General features: G+C 36.9%; 1 protein-coding gene across 1 annotated transcript in view; it reads left to right on the forward strand.

The window, feature by feature from the left end:
• PRDM6 (PR/SET domain 6) overlaps positions 1–14539 on the forward strand; it is a gene marked incomplete at both ends in the record, with an annotated part of 97822 nt that overhangs the window by 62229 nt on the left and 21054 nt on the right. The window contains 3 exons of the mRNA XM_081319776.1: positions 447–574; positions 6872–6996; positions 9171–9513. Of these exons, the coding sequence (XP_081175902.1) occupies positions 447–574; positions 6872–6996; positions 9171–9513 (596 nt within the window). The remainder of the gene's footprint in view (positions 1–446; positions 575–6871; positions 6997–9170; positions 9514–14539) is intronic.

Here is a 14539-nt window from a genome sequence, read left to right on the forward strand (position 1 = left end):
TATTCTTTAACATTCTGTAACTTGCCTTGGGAAATACCGGAAAGATTTTAGTAAAGCAGCAGCAACAACAACAAAATGTTCAGCAAGTACTGACCCTTGTTCAGCCTTTCCCATTCAGATTCCATATGTGTATGCTTGTGTGTTTATATGACAGTTCATTATTTAAGTTTACTCTGTCAGAATAGGTTAAATATTCTTTGGGAACTATGGCTGCATCTTAGATACATGAAAAGCATGCTAAATATAGGGAAAACCTAACCTGATAAGAAAAGCATGACAGACTGCTACCGCGAACAATATTTTGTCATTTGTTTCCTCTGATTTCTGAGAGCATTATATAAGCTGTGAAATCTCACTGCAATAAATTTCCGAGAGTGGCACGTAGCAGCAGCAAATATGACTGTGGATGATTCATTCTAATGACTTGACTTCTGACCTATTTACAGATATATGACCAAGATGGGACACTACAGCACTTTATTGATGGTGGGGAACCCAGTAAGTCAAGTTGGATGAGATATATTCGATGTGCACGGCACTGTGGGGAACAAAATTTAACTGTAGTCCAATACAGGTAAGTTACACTTCAGCTTATCGGACAAATATTTCAATTTATTTGCAATAGTACATATTTTGTCAAACAAATATGTGTCAGAAAGCAACAACAAAAATGCCATGTGAATAGTATATTTCACTGCAGCAAAAAAACTATGGCTTTGTAAATTCTCTTACGATAAGAAGCTGTGCTTACCAGGTTGCATGTAGAGGTAAGTGCTTTTTTAAAAAAATGAATGCAAGATGCTTCTGGGCAAAAATTGCACTGAAATCATATGATGATTTTCTGTTAGTATTATAAGAATAATCAGTCACCTGAACTGGGGTTGCATAATAGCAGCCAACTTCAGAAAGCATTAAACAGTGTGGTAGCACTCATGCTTGCGATTAAGCTGTGTCCTGCAAAAATTTTGCAATTGTTTAGAAAACAAGGCCAGTGCAAAAATAGGACTTGATCCACATAACTGAACTGTCCTGCTTTTCATTTGGTAGAGGAATTCAGATTTAAGGCTCCAATTTTAAAAACATACTACGAACCATGTTAGATTAGACTAAAACTTCATTTATTTATAATATGCATACTATATGCATATTGATTGAAAGTAACCCCTACTAGATTCAATTGCACTTATTCCAAGTAACCTTTGCCTACTCTTTGTCCCTCAGCAGCAGCTCTGATTTTAGCTGCATTGTCCACTGTTAGATTGGAAAATTGTCTAATTCCCTTTCAAGGTCATCTGCTGGTTAAGTTCCAACTGCTAATTAAACTTAAGTTGCATTTTCCAGAATGATTGTAGGAAACGGCTAGAAAAATTTATGTGTTAATGATGAGAAATATAAGTCTACCATGTATTTATGTCTTGAGTTTTCTTATCTGCAAGGGACACCACACTCTCATGGGGTAAAGAAATCAATCCTTTGAAGTTTCCCAGTGGCTTCACTGGGTGCTCAACAAAACCAAACTAAAGAGAATGAAAGAGAGGAACAATCCCACTGTGTTTATTCAAGCTTGTGGCTTGTTTATCAGACAATAGTTCTGGATGTATCTCTTCTGTGGAGTTGTGTGGGCCTAATCCATTCTTGGAGAGAAAGGCTTGTGGAACACGGACATTACTCTTCATAGTACAGCACATATTCTTTCAAATGGCATGTAGACCTGAAAGGTTTAGAACTTAATTGCCTTTACTCACAATAAAAAATATCAGTTCCTCTGTGGAAAAAACAGAAAGCTTTGTAGACACACCTTCTGCTAGCACCTGGCCATTAGCTAATTATCTAAGAAATAAAGATCAAACATGAGAAGTTGTATCTGGATGTAGAAGTCATATTTGCAAACAAAATCACCCAGTAAATATGCTGAATAGATATATGAACTTTCAGTCAACAATATTTCCCTTTTAAACTCCCCCTTTTAAAGCAGCAAGATATTTATGTGAAATAACTGTTTCCTAAATCCAAAGAGCATTAACCTTAGTGTGCTGCAACACACTTCCCACAGCAGTTTTAGGGGGCTAAAACAAAAAACTACCATATGAGCTGAAATTGTGCCCCTGTGGGAAAGGGGCCATTGAAAATCTAGCTCACGTCTGGCTATACTGCATCTTCTATAAGGAGAGACTCAATTTATAACACCTTATCTAATAAAATATCTGAGAAATACTGATTTTTATTTAACATGCATCTACTGTTATCAGATCAGTATGAAGTAGTTTCTCTGAATGTTACCAAATTCTGCTATGCTGTATGTAAATTAGGCAAATTTTAACTGCCCACTGTTAATCCACTACCAATTACAATGTATTATTCTGTCTTTTACTTTTATTTTTTCCTATTATTGTTGTTTTAATGCTTTTATTTGCTGGTCTGTGACCATAATAAAGATTGTTTGATTTCCCTTTTAAATTCAGAAACAAAGATTTGACATGACTAGGCATTATGGCAATATCACATGGCCAATTTGACAATTGCTATATTAGCTTCTTTGTTTTGTTTTGATCTGATTTGTTAAAAAGGCATATACTTTTAACTTTCTTTGTATTGACAAAAATCATTTTCACAGATGATTAGAGAATAAGATGAATAAAAGTAACTTCACAATCTGGAAAACTTTCATGAATGCAATGGTCATTAGGCCTTTATTTTTTACAACTTAAACATGAAAGTAAATAATAGGAAATGAAAGAAAAACTACTTGCCAGTTTGGGCCACTAAACATTTTCTGTAAGAAGAAAGGTTTCAGTATAATATTATTAGTAAAAGTAGGGTGTGGGTCCCTTCATGAAGAATTCATACTGTTGATAGAAACATAGACTGGTCTGTGAGTAGTTCCTTCTGTAGGGAGATGAGGCTGAAGAGTTTTATCCTGTGGCTGGATTGTTTTAGTTCTTGGGGGCTGTTTCTCTGAGGTTTTAATGCCAGCTCTTCTTTCAATGTGGTTTGTTGTTTTTCTTTTGCTCACTGTGTTCAGAACCCTGCTTTGACTGATTACAAATAATTTAATCCATGGCAAAACTAAAATGGAAATTAATGCATTGTTGTCATAAAGAGTACATTAATTGTTGAAGCACAATGGAGAGGTTATGGAACATGACAATGCACCATATGCCACTTCAGGAATGGTGCTAGTGTGATGGCTATGTCTGCCACTCAACTTACCTAAACAATGGAGTGTAGATGGTATGTTTGTAATCGAGATATTTTCTGATCTACTAAGACAGTTGTGAACATATGTTGTCCTTATGCAGAACCCTGTGTCACATCTGATATACTCTTAGAGGAAAGAGAGAACGAGAGAGAGAGAGATGAATGATGTCATACTTCAGTTTACTCTTTCTAAGAAGAGTGTAGAAGACTCCTTCTAGTCAGCAGACAGAGTTGGTTGCATAAGAGCACTGTTCCCCCAAAATTCACTAGCTTAAACTGAGCATACTTGCAAGCAAAAAGACAAATTCTAAATTAAAATGCAGCCATGGGAAACCATTAAACATCTGTCAATATTAAACAGAACTTATAAGTCCCTGTTCATTCTGTAATTGTTGCTTAAAATTTTCTCTCTTGATCTGTTTTCCATTGCCTTTAAAAACAGGGGTTTTTTTAAAAAAAAAACCTGGCATCTATCACCAGGGACTGCATCCAAGTGTAAAGAAATAATAAAAAAAACGTTAAACCCTGAAAATCCATCTAATTTTTATTGTACATGGACGTCCTCCTCACTGAAAGTCAGATGGTTTAAATTCATTCTGTTATGATTTGTAATATCTAAATGGAATTTTCTTCAAAGAGCTCTTGATTGATTGACCCTTAGCTGAACGTTTTGTTTTTATTTTGAAGCTGACAATAATGTTTGTTGGCATGTGTTCTGCTTCAACTGCGTTGGGACGCCACGAAGCTATCTTTATGAGTCATCCAACCACAATACTAAATACATGTCAGCAAAGGAAATATTATCCGAAAGAGGAAAAATCCCTTTGATGTACTTCAACATGCAGAGATTTCTGCAAGTTTTGGAAGCTCTGTGAGCTTGTAAGGAATGGTGTATGCTTACACTTTTTTTCCTCTTTTTTTGGCCTACTCCTCAGAGACCACCCATTGCTCGAAAACAGTTCAGTTCTTTCAGCACCAAAGTGTGTCATTGGGTTTTAGCACATTCATTTGCTGGGCTGCTGTGTTTATGTTAGGTGAAGCCAAACAGAGAGATGAAAAGTTACAAGGGTGAAGTACAAAGTAGACTGTATTTTTTTTTCGAAGTCAGGAGATGCGGGTGATTTATAACTCTGCCCCAATTTGATTTTTATGTAATGGTGGAAAGAATTAATAAAATGTGCAGCTTGGGTGAAAATAGTGGGAGGGGGAGAGAATGAGGGCAGGAAAGAGAGCAAGGCTTGAGTTTTTGTCAGATATTCATAGAAGGTTGGGAAAAAGCATTCTGCTTAGCCAGCAGTGCCCTCCTGAGACAGGGTGGCAGTAAGAGAGGAAAGTAACAAGATAAATGAAATTTTTGCAGCTGCTCGTAAAATATTGAGAATCTGCACTTTTTTATTGATCTTTATGATCCTGTTGCCAAGAGCCACTTTGCGGTGACAAAATATGTTGACAAGTGCATATCTCACTGCCATGAAAAATGTGGTTAAGGATTCTCCTTATGTCGGCAGTGTTACACAAGAAACAAATTGCACCACTCTGGCCAATTTTTTACAAAGAGACTAAATTTAAGGCTTACCATCCCTGCAAGCTTTTATCTCAGACTTCAGGCTTTTAGCAATTCTTCACTGCAGGAAGCAGTTCGGATTCAACTTTTTCAAAACTCCATTTGTATCTATGCTTCACATGAGGTGGTGTTATAAATGGCCCTTCCTTTCTTCTATGGCTATATCATTCTGTAGGGTGTTACTCCAGGTAGAAAGGAATGCTCATCTTGTATTTATCGAATTGCCTTCTATCATATATAAGGATGTTTTATGTTACTGTAACTGGTTTAAGTGACAAGCTACAGTGTCAAGATAATTTTTCTTTTGGCTCCTAAATGCCTACTTTCAGGTTGGTTTCACCACTGTCTATAGCCTCCCCTTATTGTTTCAGATTGCATGCTTCCTTCTAAGAAAATATTATATTAGCTACATTATAAAATCATACATAAAGAGAAATATGAATGAATAAAGAAATGGATTACCAGGAAAGGTCTGCTTTTTGTAGCTCTAGTTTAGTAGGCCTAGTTTAGGCCATTCCTCTGTCTAACTTGTACAAATCTTGGATTGTACTAAGCAATGAAGTGATAGCATGGCTTGGTGCAAGGAGATGGATTTCCTTTGAGTGGGTATGTATGTGTCTCTGTATGCACACATGGAGCAAGGCAGAATTTAAATGAATTTGAAGAACTTCAATGTATAATACATACAGCATCTCCTTGCTTAAAACAGTTCAACTTTGTTCAGGCTGCAAAGAAGACAAAGAAAAGTTAAGGAATTCCATTGAGTTAATTACATTAAAGTTAACTTTCAAAATGTTCAAAAATATTCACAGGAACTCGCTTCCCAGCATATAACTGTTACTGATTCTGTTATTTTCGTGACAACATACTTGGAACATTCTGACATGCCAGAAAAATGACTTTGCTGAGAAATTATGGATCTATTGTTCAGTTTTGACTATATTAGTGTCTTTTAAAAACCTGCAAGGTTATTCTGGATTCTCTGTCAAAGAAGACATGTAACTTATTTATTATCTGTACAATCCGTTCTAAGGCACTGAATGCTAAGAAACAAAATAGGTGCCTTTTTATGCCCGGAATATCTCATTTTGAAATGTCACATCAACTATCAGCAACTGGTGGAAGCTCTTTATCTGCCAAGCTATCAGCAGGCAAGCTGGGAGTTTCCATGATGGTATTTTTCTTCATTAGAAAACTGGACAAGTGTGCTAGTTAGGCATTATATACTTAAAATATATTTGTAAGCAAAACATTGCAAGGTGGAAAAATATTTGAAATATATGCGTTTTAAAAACATTTTTTTAAATTGTCCTAAAAAGATGTTGAGCACTATTTAGCATCAGTCAGCTTTAAATAATCTTAGATATTACATAACTTTCTGCATTGTTTTCATGCTTTTGAGGGATACTAGCTACAATTTTGTTCTTTATTTATAACTCAACTTCTATAAATCAGAAAAAGTATATTGCCTGAAACAATACTTAATTTTAAAAGATACATAACACACTTTGACTATGCAGAGTAGAAAAGATGAAGCTTCTTCACATTGAGTTTGATTTCTGGTGACTAGATGGAAACATCCCTACAGTGTCCTCGTTAGCAAAACCAAAGTGTTTTGCCATTGCTCCCTTCTGCAATTTTGTTTTGATTTTCCTGTTTAGCCTACAGACTTTGATATCCTAGTGGTCTCCCATTCTATTATTAGCCAGTTCAGAACTTGACTTGTTTTAAGAGACAAACAAGTGGTTAGCAACATACAGCCACTTGCTGAGACCCACACATGGTATTGAACTTCAAAATGCCCTTTATGGTAGCCGCTTTATCACAATGTAATAGCTGTCACCCATCATCTATTTAGCTTTTGTATTTATCTTCACCTTAAGATACAGATTGATACTAATGTGTGTGTCCTGAGACTGCTGTTTCAATGATGATGTCAACGCTGCTAACATCAAATCAGGTCAGCTAGATGTGTGATATCCGGGACTGCCAGAACGCATAGCTTTTGCTAGTCAAAGTTTTCATGCAGGTGATCAGGAGGATGCACTTTAATAAAAAAATATGCTGGGGTCTCATTCTTTCTTTCTTTCTCTTTTGTTCTATGACCAGATCAAATATATTCTACCGAGCTTGCATGGACATTCCCAGAGGCACTGAGTTGTTGGTGTGGTATAATGACAGCTACACATCTTTCTTTGGAATCCCTTTGCAGTGCATTGCACAGGATGAGAACTGTAAGTGGCACTTTACCTAAAAAAAGTATCTTATGAATGCATGATTTGTATTTGGATTAAAGTAGATCCCTGCCCTATCGATTGAACCATGTCAACAAATATGAATTTTCCACCTTCAATATGAAAAACTGTTTTGAAGGTGCTAACTATAGGAACTAATATTATGTTACTACAAGACGTAGCATTATTACTTACATTTATAATACACATTTGCTTGTATTTGAAGACTATTAATTTGAGGTTTTGCAAGACTATTAACTTAAGTACTGCAACACTAATCAGTGAAAAGCAGTTGTTTACAAAAAAGACTTTTCTGAATAGACAGGTTATACCTTTTCTTTCTATTAAGATGTTAGTTAGGATCTGAAAAACCCTTCAGTTTAGTGAGCATTATGAAGCAATATCAATCTTATAAATCATTGTGAAATATTAGACCAGCAGGGAAATTTATCATTTGGTCTATCACAAAAGTTAGTGTTTCCTGAGGATGATACCACATCCCTATTGTGTGTACAGATACTTGATAAACACCAGGTTCTGTATCTTTTTAAGTTAAAAAAAGTGCTGCCAGTTGTTGCATATAAAGAAACATATAGTCTTATGTTTAACCTGAATGGGAGTGGTTTGCATTTTAAAGGGAGGGACCTGGTCAAAAAATATTTCTGCATCAGCTGTAATGTTTTCTAGCCACTGCATCATAGACAGTCCCAGATGCTAGATCAAACATCCACAGATATACTGTATAATGGGGAGACAGAGTACCGTAAAAACTAATGCAACAGTATGTCCACCTTTATTTGTTCCTGTGCCCTGTAGGTAACTCAACCTGTCATGAAACAAGCAGTTAAGGCAGAACTCAGCCTGTGGTTTTGATTGTTTTTGTTTATCCTGCATCCATTTTCCCCTCCCCCTTCCTCCATTTTACAATGTGTCAAATTTTACATGATAAATTCCTTAAGAACAAACTTATCCTTTTCTTCTCTGGAAAGTATGATAGGTATCAGTGGGATTCTGTAATGAATAAGCAACCATTATTTTTAAAAATGTAATAATTAGACCATGATAGTTCCAAATTTTGATTTTCTGACAGGTATACCTATTATGGGAAAGCATAAGTGCATTTAAATGGGGATAGAATGGGTTGCCATCTCTGTTCCAGATGAGGGAGTGTATGATATGAAGTGTGAGCAGTCATTGATATTATTGGTTGCTGGATATATAATTAATTTTATGGTTTCTGAAATATGTCAATTACACACAGAGACACAGTTGAAAACAACTGTAATTATTTTAGACATCTGTGACACTTGAAAAATTGAATTTCACTTACTCACTTTGTACAATTTAGTACATTGCTCTTATTCATGTCTACTCAGACATAAATTCCATCTCATGAACAACGACTCTGAGTGGCATACAATTAAAAAGTACAACAACCAAATTAAAAACAAAGAATAATTTAAGGGAAGAGATGTGGACTATACCCATCCTATCTGCTTTGAAAAATGCTTGCTTGGAGAAAATATACAAAACATCCAGATTTATTCATCTATTCATCTGCATTGAATTGCCTGCCTAATGAATTATTTTTCTTCATATATGTTTGTGTAAATTGTTTGTTTGCTACTAACTGTATATCAATTTTTCATAATGAATTTAAAAATTTGCAAAAGAGAAATAATGAAATAATCACCTATAAATATTAGATAGGTATATCCAAGACTATTTCACATGAACTAAACTTTGTTGCCATTATTATGAAAATGGTGATAAAATTCTGAAAATAATCAGTTGGAATGTTTCATGTGTGGTAAATAAGATTTTCCACTTTTTTAATGTCTGTGCAAGCAAAAATAGACTTTTTTGCATTGCTATTCTTCCACTTACATGATGTTCGTGGCATGAGGAAATATCCAGAAATATAAATCTCAAATTTGTTTTTGGAATTCTTTTTTACCACTTCCTGACCACCATACAGGACTGCATGTGTAAACCAGGGAAAATTTCATTGCAATGCTCATCTGTTCATCTCTACAATTAGAATTCAGTGCTTTATTGTAAACACAATGAAAGATAAGTAGATTATGGTGTGTGTTTATACTAATATATTTTTTCATATTTCTGAAGGCTGTGTTATAATGACAGAAATTTTCTTTTTCTTCCCCCACCCCCAGTGAATGTTCCTTCAACTGTAATGGAAGCCATGTCAAGACAAGATACTCTCCAGCCATTTAACAAAAGTAGCAAACCGCCCTCTGCCCCTCCACAGCGATCCATAGTCTTTCCACAGACTCCATGTAACAGGAATTTCTCTCTTCTGGATAAATCGGGTTCTCTCGAATCAGGATTTAACCAGATCAGTGTAAAAAACCAACGAGTCCTCGCAAGTCCGACATCAACAAGTCAATTAAATTCTGAGTTTAGTGACTGGCATCTTTGGAAATGTGGGCAATGCTTTAAGACTTTCACCCAGCGGATCCTCTTGCAAATGCATGTTTGTACACAGAACCCTGACAGGTAAAAGCATGGACACTCTTTACTTCTGTATCTGCTTACATAGACAACATTGCTTTTGCTTTATCAGGGTGACACTCTTTTCAGCAGCGGAGGGTTATTAGCAGGGAACCTGTGCAGTGCAATTCATCTGCTGCTGTATGAAACATACAGATAATAGCTGTAGGTTAGTGTTATTATTTGTAAAAATATTGGGTACCTAAAGACACAGATAAGAGAAAATGGCTAAGAATATAATCTAAGTTTGGTACATCTCTTGGAAAGTGGAGGAGGGGGACAAAATAGAAGGAAAATATATGGATATACCAGATGGGAAAAAAGAGGTCAAGATAATTAAGCGTCATTCTATCTTTGAGAGATAATATAACTTGTGGCTCAGCAGCTGTCATAGCCATTTCAGGGTTCACCTATAGTGTGCAATGTGTATGAACTTAATTAAGTACTAAGGGGTAATGAATTGGAATTTTTTGCTTAGCACTATTTTTCTTCAGAGCATGCAAAGCCATAAATCGTGCAAAGCTGTCAAAAGGAAATACCTACTCCACTAGTGATGTGGAGGAAAACAGATGCCATTTATTCAATAAACTAATATCCACACCGAAGAAAAATGTTGACTAGATACCTCAGAGTCAAAGTTGGTTGAAAGTTTGTCAATACAGAATTTTATGGCCATGAACTGAGGATGAAATTTAGCTGAACAAGTGAATTAAAATTTCAGGTACCCTGACCAATGGCCCGGTAGAGATAATGGAACTATTATTTATGAATCAAATCTGGTTTATTTGACAATCTTGATAGCTGGCAGCACAAAAGGCAAAAATCAAATTAACCCAATAAAAATATAGTTTGGGATTTTGTTGTTCCTTTAGTGACAAAGAGGTGCTTTAACAAAAATGATTGAATGTCCTGAAACAATCATTTGAGAAACAATCCACAAGTATTGTTCTTATGCTACTTCAGTGGTGAAAAGGAGCCTTAGCGGATTACAGAGAAGTTTAGAAAGCTAATATGCCATTTTAGTAAACATTCATGTTTTCATTGCTGACTATAAATATTTTATTATTTTATAGGAATCTCATCAAAATACATTAATCATGCTTACTGCTATAGAACCTCAGGGTTTTTTTTCCAGTAAATCTTCTATATGGGTTTTGCATGAGAACAAATTAATAAATTTATTAAGGGAACAAAAGAACTTTTTAATATTGCTTGAAAATTTCCAAAGAAATTTCTATTATTCAACCAGAGATCTAAATATGTTTGAATGGATGCATAGATCTCTCAATTTATTTTGTTCATTTCAGTAAAGTGAATAGATTGCATGGTAAGATATGTACTTAATGGTAATTTCTCCACTAAAGTAAATAAGCTAATTTTTCAAAATATTCATGCATGTACTGTAGTGTACATCAAATATTATGTGCCTGCAAGAAATCAGATCTTTGGATTAAATTCAATTTCATGTTACTATTTTCACTGCATTAAAATGTGCAAAACATTGACCAATAATTAAAGAATCTACCATAACAATTTTGAGGATTTAAAAACTAAAATAGAATGCCATTTTTTTTCAAATTCAAGTGTCCATTGCCTTCCAAAATTAATTTATTTGCACACTTAATCATACTAAATTATAATAATGTTCCTAAGCATGGACCAACCTATCGCTGAATCTTAACAGTAATCTTGTACTAATGCTGAAGTAGTCTTCAAACAGCAGCCATTTAGGTTGTTTGGCTCTAAGATTAGGTATAGTCAGAGCTGAGATGAAGGAAGAGTTTTTTCATCATCTTTTACAAAAAAACAATGTTTGAATTTATCTGGAGATTCTGCATGTATTAAGGCGATAGAAAAAAAAAACATGGAAATTCATTGGTACCTCTGCCTCTTAGTAGTAATGGAAATCTACACCAGTTATTTTTAGTTCTGGTACTCATACAACTTATATATTCTGGGGCCTTTTTCAGATATTACAATAAGAAAATGGTTAGGAAATGTAAGATAAGGATAGTCCAAAGTATGCTAGAGTAGTAGAAAGTACATCTTTCAATCAATAGGTTCGCCTGGTGAGCCAGTTGCAACCCTACCTGGACCGAAATGCCCTACGCACAGTCACTCATGCGCTCATGACCTCCCGGTTAGACTACTGCAGACATGTCAAACACAAGGCCCGGGGGCCGGATGCGGCCCGCGAAGTGGTTTCATGTGGCCCGTGAAGCCATCCTGGAAACAGTGAGGGAACGGCCCCCACTTCCTTGGCCCTGGCCCAGAGACCCTCCTTCTGCCAGAGACCCTCAGATCTGTCCCACTCCTGCCCAGGCCACCATAGACACCCTTGATGCGAACGATGTAGAGCTGGTCACGCCCACCCAGTAGGCCATATGCACTCTAGCCACGCCCACCCAGTAGGCCACACCCACCCTGACCATACCCACCCGGCCCCCTGAGGGCAACCGCAATGCTGATGCGGCCCTCAGTGAAATTGAGTTTGACACCCCTGGACTACTGCAACGCTCTCTACATGGGGCTGCCCTTGAGAACCACTCGGAGGCTTCAGCTGGTGCAGAATGCAGCCGCACGAGTTGTGATGGGGGTTTCCCGATACTCCCATGTAACACCTCTACTCCACGAGTTGCATTGGCTTCCGGTTGCCCTCCGGGTGAGATTCAAGGTGCTGGTGATGACCTATAAAGCCCTAAATGGCTTGGGTCCGGGATATTTGAGGGAACACCTGCTGCCGGCATCAAGTTCCCTTCGTCCTGTGCGCTCCCACAGGGAGGGCCTTCTCAGGGTGCCGCCGGTAAAAGACTGCCGGTGGATAACACCCAGGGGGAGGGCCTTCTCTGTGGGTGTGCCTGCCCTTTGGAACCAGCTGCCTGTGGAACTTAGGACTGCCCCCGACCTTCGCTCATTTTGCCAGGACCTGAAGACCTGGCTCTTTGAGCTTTCCAGCCCAGGCTGAGAGTTTTAATTGGGGGTTTTATATTTCTACTTCAGGGACTGAATTTAATCATTTGTAATTGTTTTTTTATTTTTGTATTGATGTTTTAAACACCTTGTAAACCACCCTGAGTCCTATGGGAAAAGGGGCAGTATATAAATCTAATAAAATCTAAAAATAGCCAGGAACAATAGCAGTGAGTACGTGTACTTTTTCAGTTTTCCAATTATGTACTGTATATTAATATTAGCAAGCTATTTTTTCTCACCAAATAATAATTGTATTTGTGAGAATATTGTGCTTGCACTTTTTGTCAATGTTTTTGTAGTTGAGTAAAGCAATTATATAAAGTGTGAGTCATAGTCAATATCACTATAGTATCATTGTTCACCCAAGAAAATGTAGATTGGAATACAGATCTTGAAATTTTTCACTGCCAACAGATCTACATTGAGCTAAAATAAGTGTTCTTGAAGGTGAAAGTTTGCTTTGTCTCATCTTATGCACTCCCAACAGCTTGGAGGAAGGGTTAACTCACTACTAGAAAAAGGCTCTAGTAGCAATTAATGGGATTAGGGGAAAACTTTTCTTTAAACATTTACTCTACACAAGACATAGCTGGATAAAATCTCATTATAGGCAGCTTTCTGGGTTTGCTTTCTGGACATAAAAACTGGACGCAATATTAAAATTATTTTACAAGAGTAGAGTTTGTCTGTTGATAGTAGAGACAGCTAGGGGAATAAGGACAACTTGGAAATTGAGATTATCACAATTTTGTATCAAAAGAATAGAGACAATCCTTAAATCTTTCTTAAGAAACAATGGGCTTTGGTCAACTATTCTTCTATCTTGTAATATATGATAAGAATTTCAATTTTTTGCATTTCCTATATATACAATCTAAACATTTTTTCCTCTGAATTAATTAATTAATTTATGGATTTGCTGGAAAATTATTTCTGGATTTATATGGTTATTACCTGTAGTTTTTTACTATTTGATAAGACAGAAAAATATGGGTTAGATAGCATTACCACCAGATGGATTCGTAGCTGGCTGACAGGCCGTACTCAGCGTGTGGTCCTCAATGGAACCGCATCTACATGGAAGGAAGTGTGTAGTGGGGTGCTCCAGGGCTCTGTTCTGGGCCCAGTGCTCTTCAATATCTTCATTAACGATTTGGATGAGGGGATAGATGGGGAACTCATCAAATTTGTAGACGATACCAAGCTGGCAGGAATAGCCAATACTCCAGAAGATAGGCTTAAGATACAGGAGGATCTAGACAGACTCGAACACTGGGCGCTATCTAACAAAATGAAATTCAATGGTGAAAAAAGTAAGGTTCTACATTTAGGCAGGAAAAATCAAATGCACAGGTATAGTATAGGTGGTACCTTGCTCAATAGTAGTAACTGTGAGAGGGATCTCGGAGTCCTAGTAGACAATCACTTCAATATGAGCCAGCAGTGTGCTGCAGCTGCCAAAAAAGCCAACACAGTGCTAGGCTGCATTAACAGAGGGATAGAATCAAGATCAAGTGAAGTACTAATACCACTTTACAATGCTTTGGTAAGGCCACACCTGGAATACTGCATCCAGTTTTGGTCACCATGATGTAAAAAAGATGTTGAGACTCTAGAAAGGGTACAGAGAAGAGCAACAAAGATGATTGTGGGACTGGAGGCTAAAACATATAGGGAACGGTTGCTGGAATTGGGTATGTGTAGTTTAACGAAGAGAAGAGTGAGGGGTGACATGATAGCAGTGTTCCAATATCTCAGGGGCTGCCACAAAGAAGAGGGAGTCAAGCTATTCTCCAAAGCACCTGAAAGCAGGACGAGAAGCAACGGATGGAAACTAGTCAAGGAGAGAAGCAACCTAGAACTAAGGAGAAACTTCCTGACAGTTAGAACAATTAACCAGTGGAACAACCTGCCTCCAGAGGTGTTGAATGCTCCAACACTGGATGTTTTTAAGAAGAGACTGGACAGCCATTTGCCTGAAATGGTATAGGGTTTCCTGCCTGAGCAGGGGGTTGGACTAGATGACCTCCAAGGTCCCTTCCAACTTCTTCTTCTTCTT

The sequence above is a fragment of the Vipera berus genome, assembly GCF_964194415.1.
Source record: "Vipera berus genome assembly, chromosome: 2".
Lineage (NCBI taxonomy): Eukaryota > Metazoa > Chordata > Lepidosauria > Squamata > Viperidae > Vipera > Vipera berus.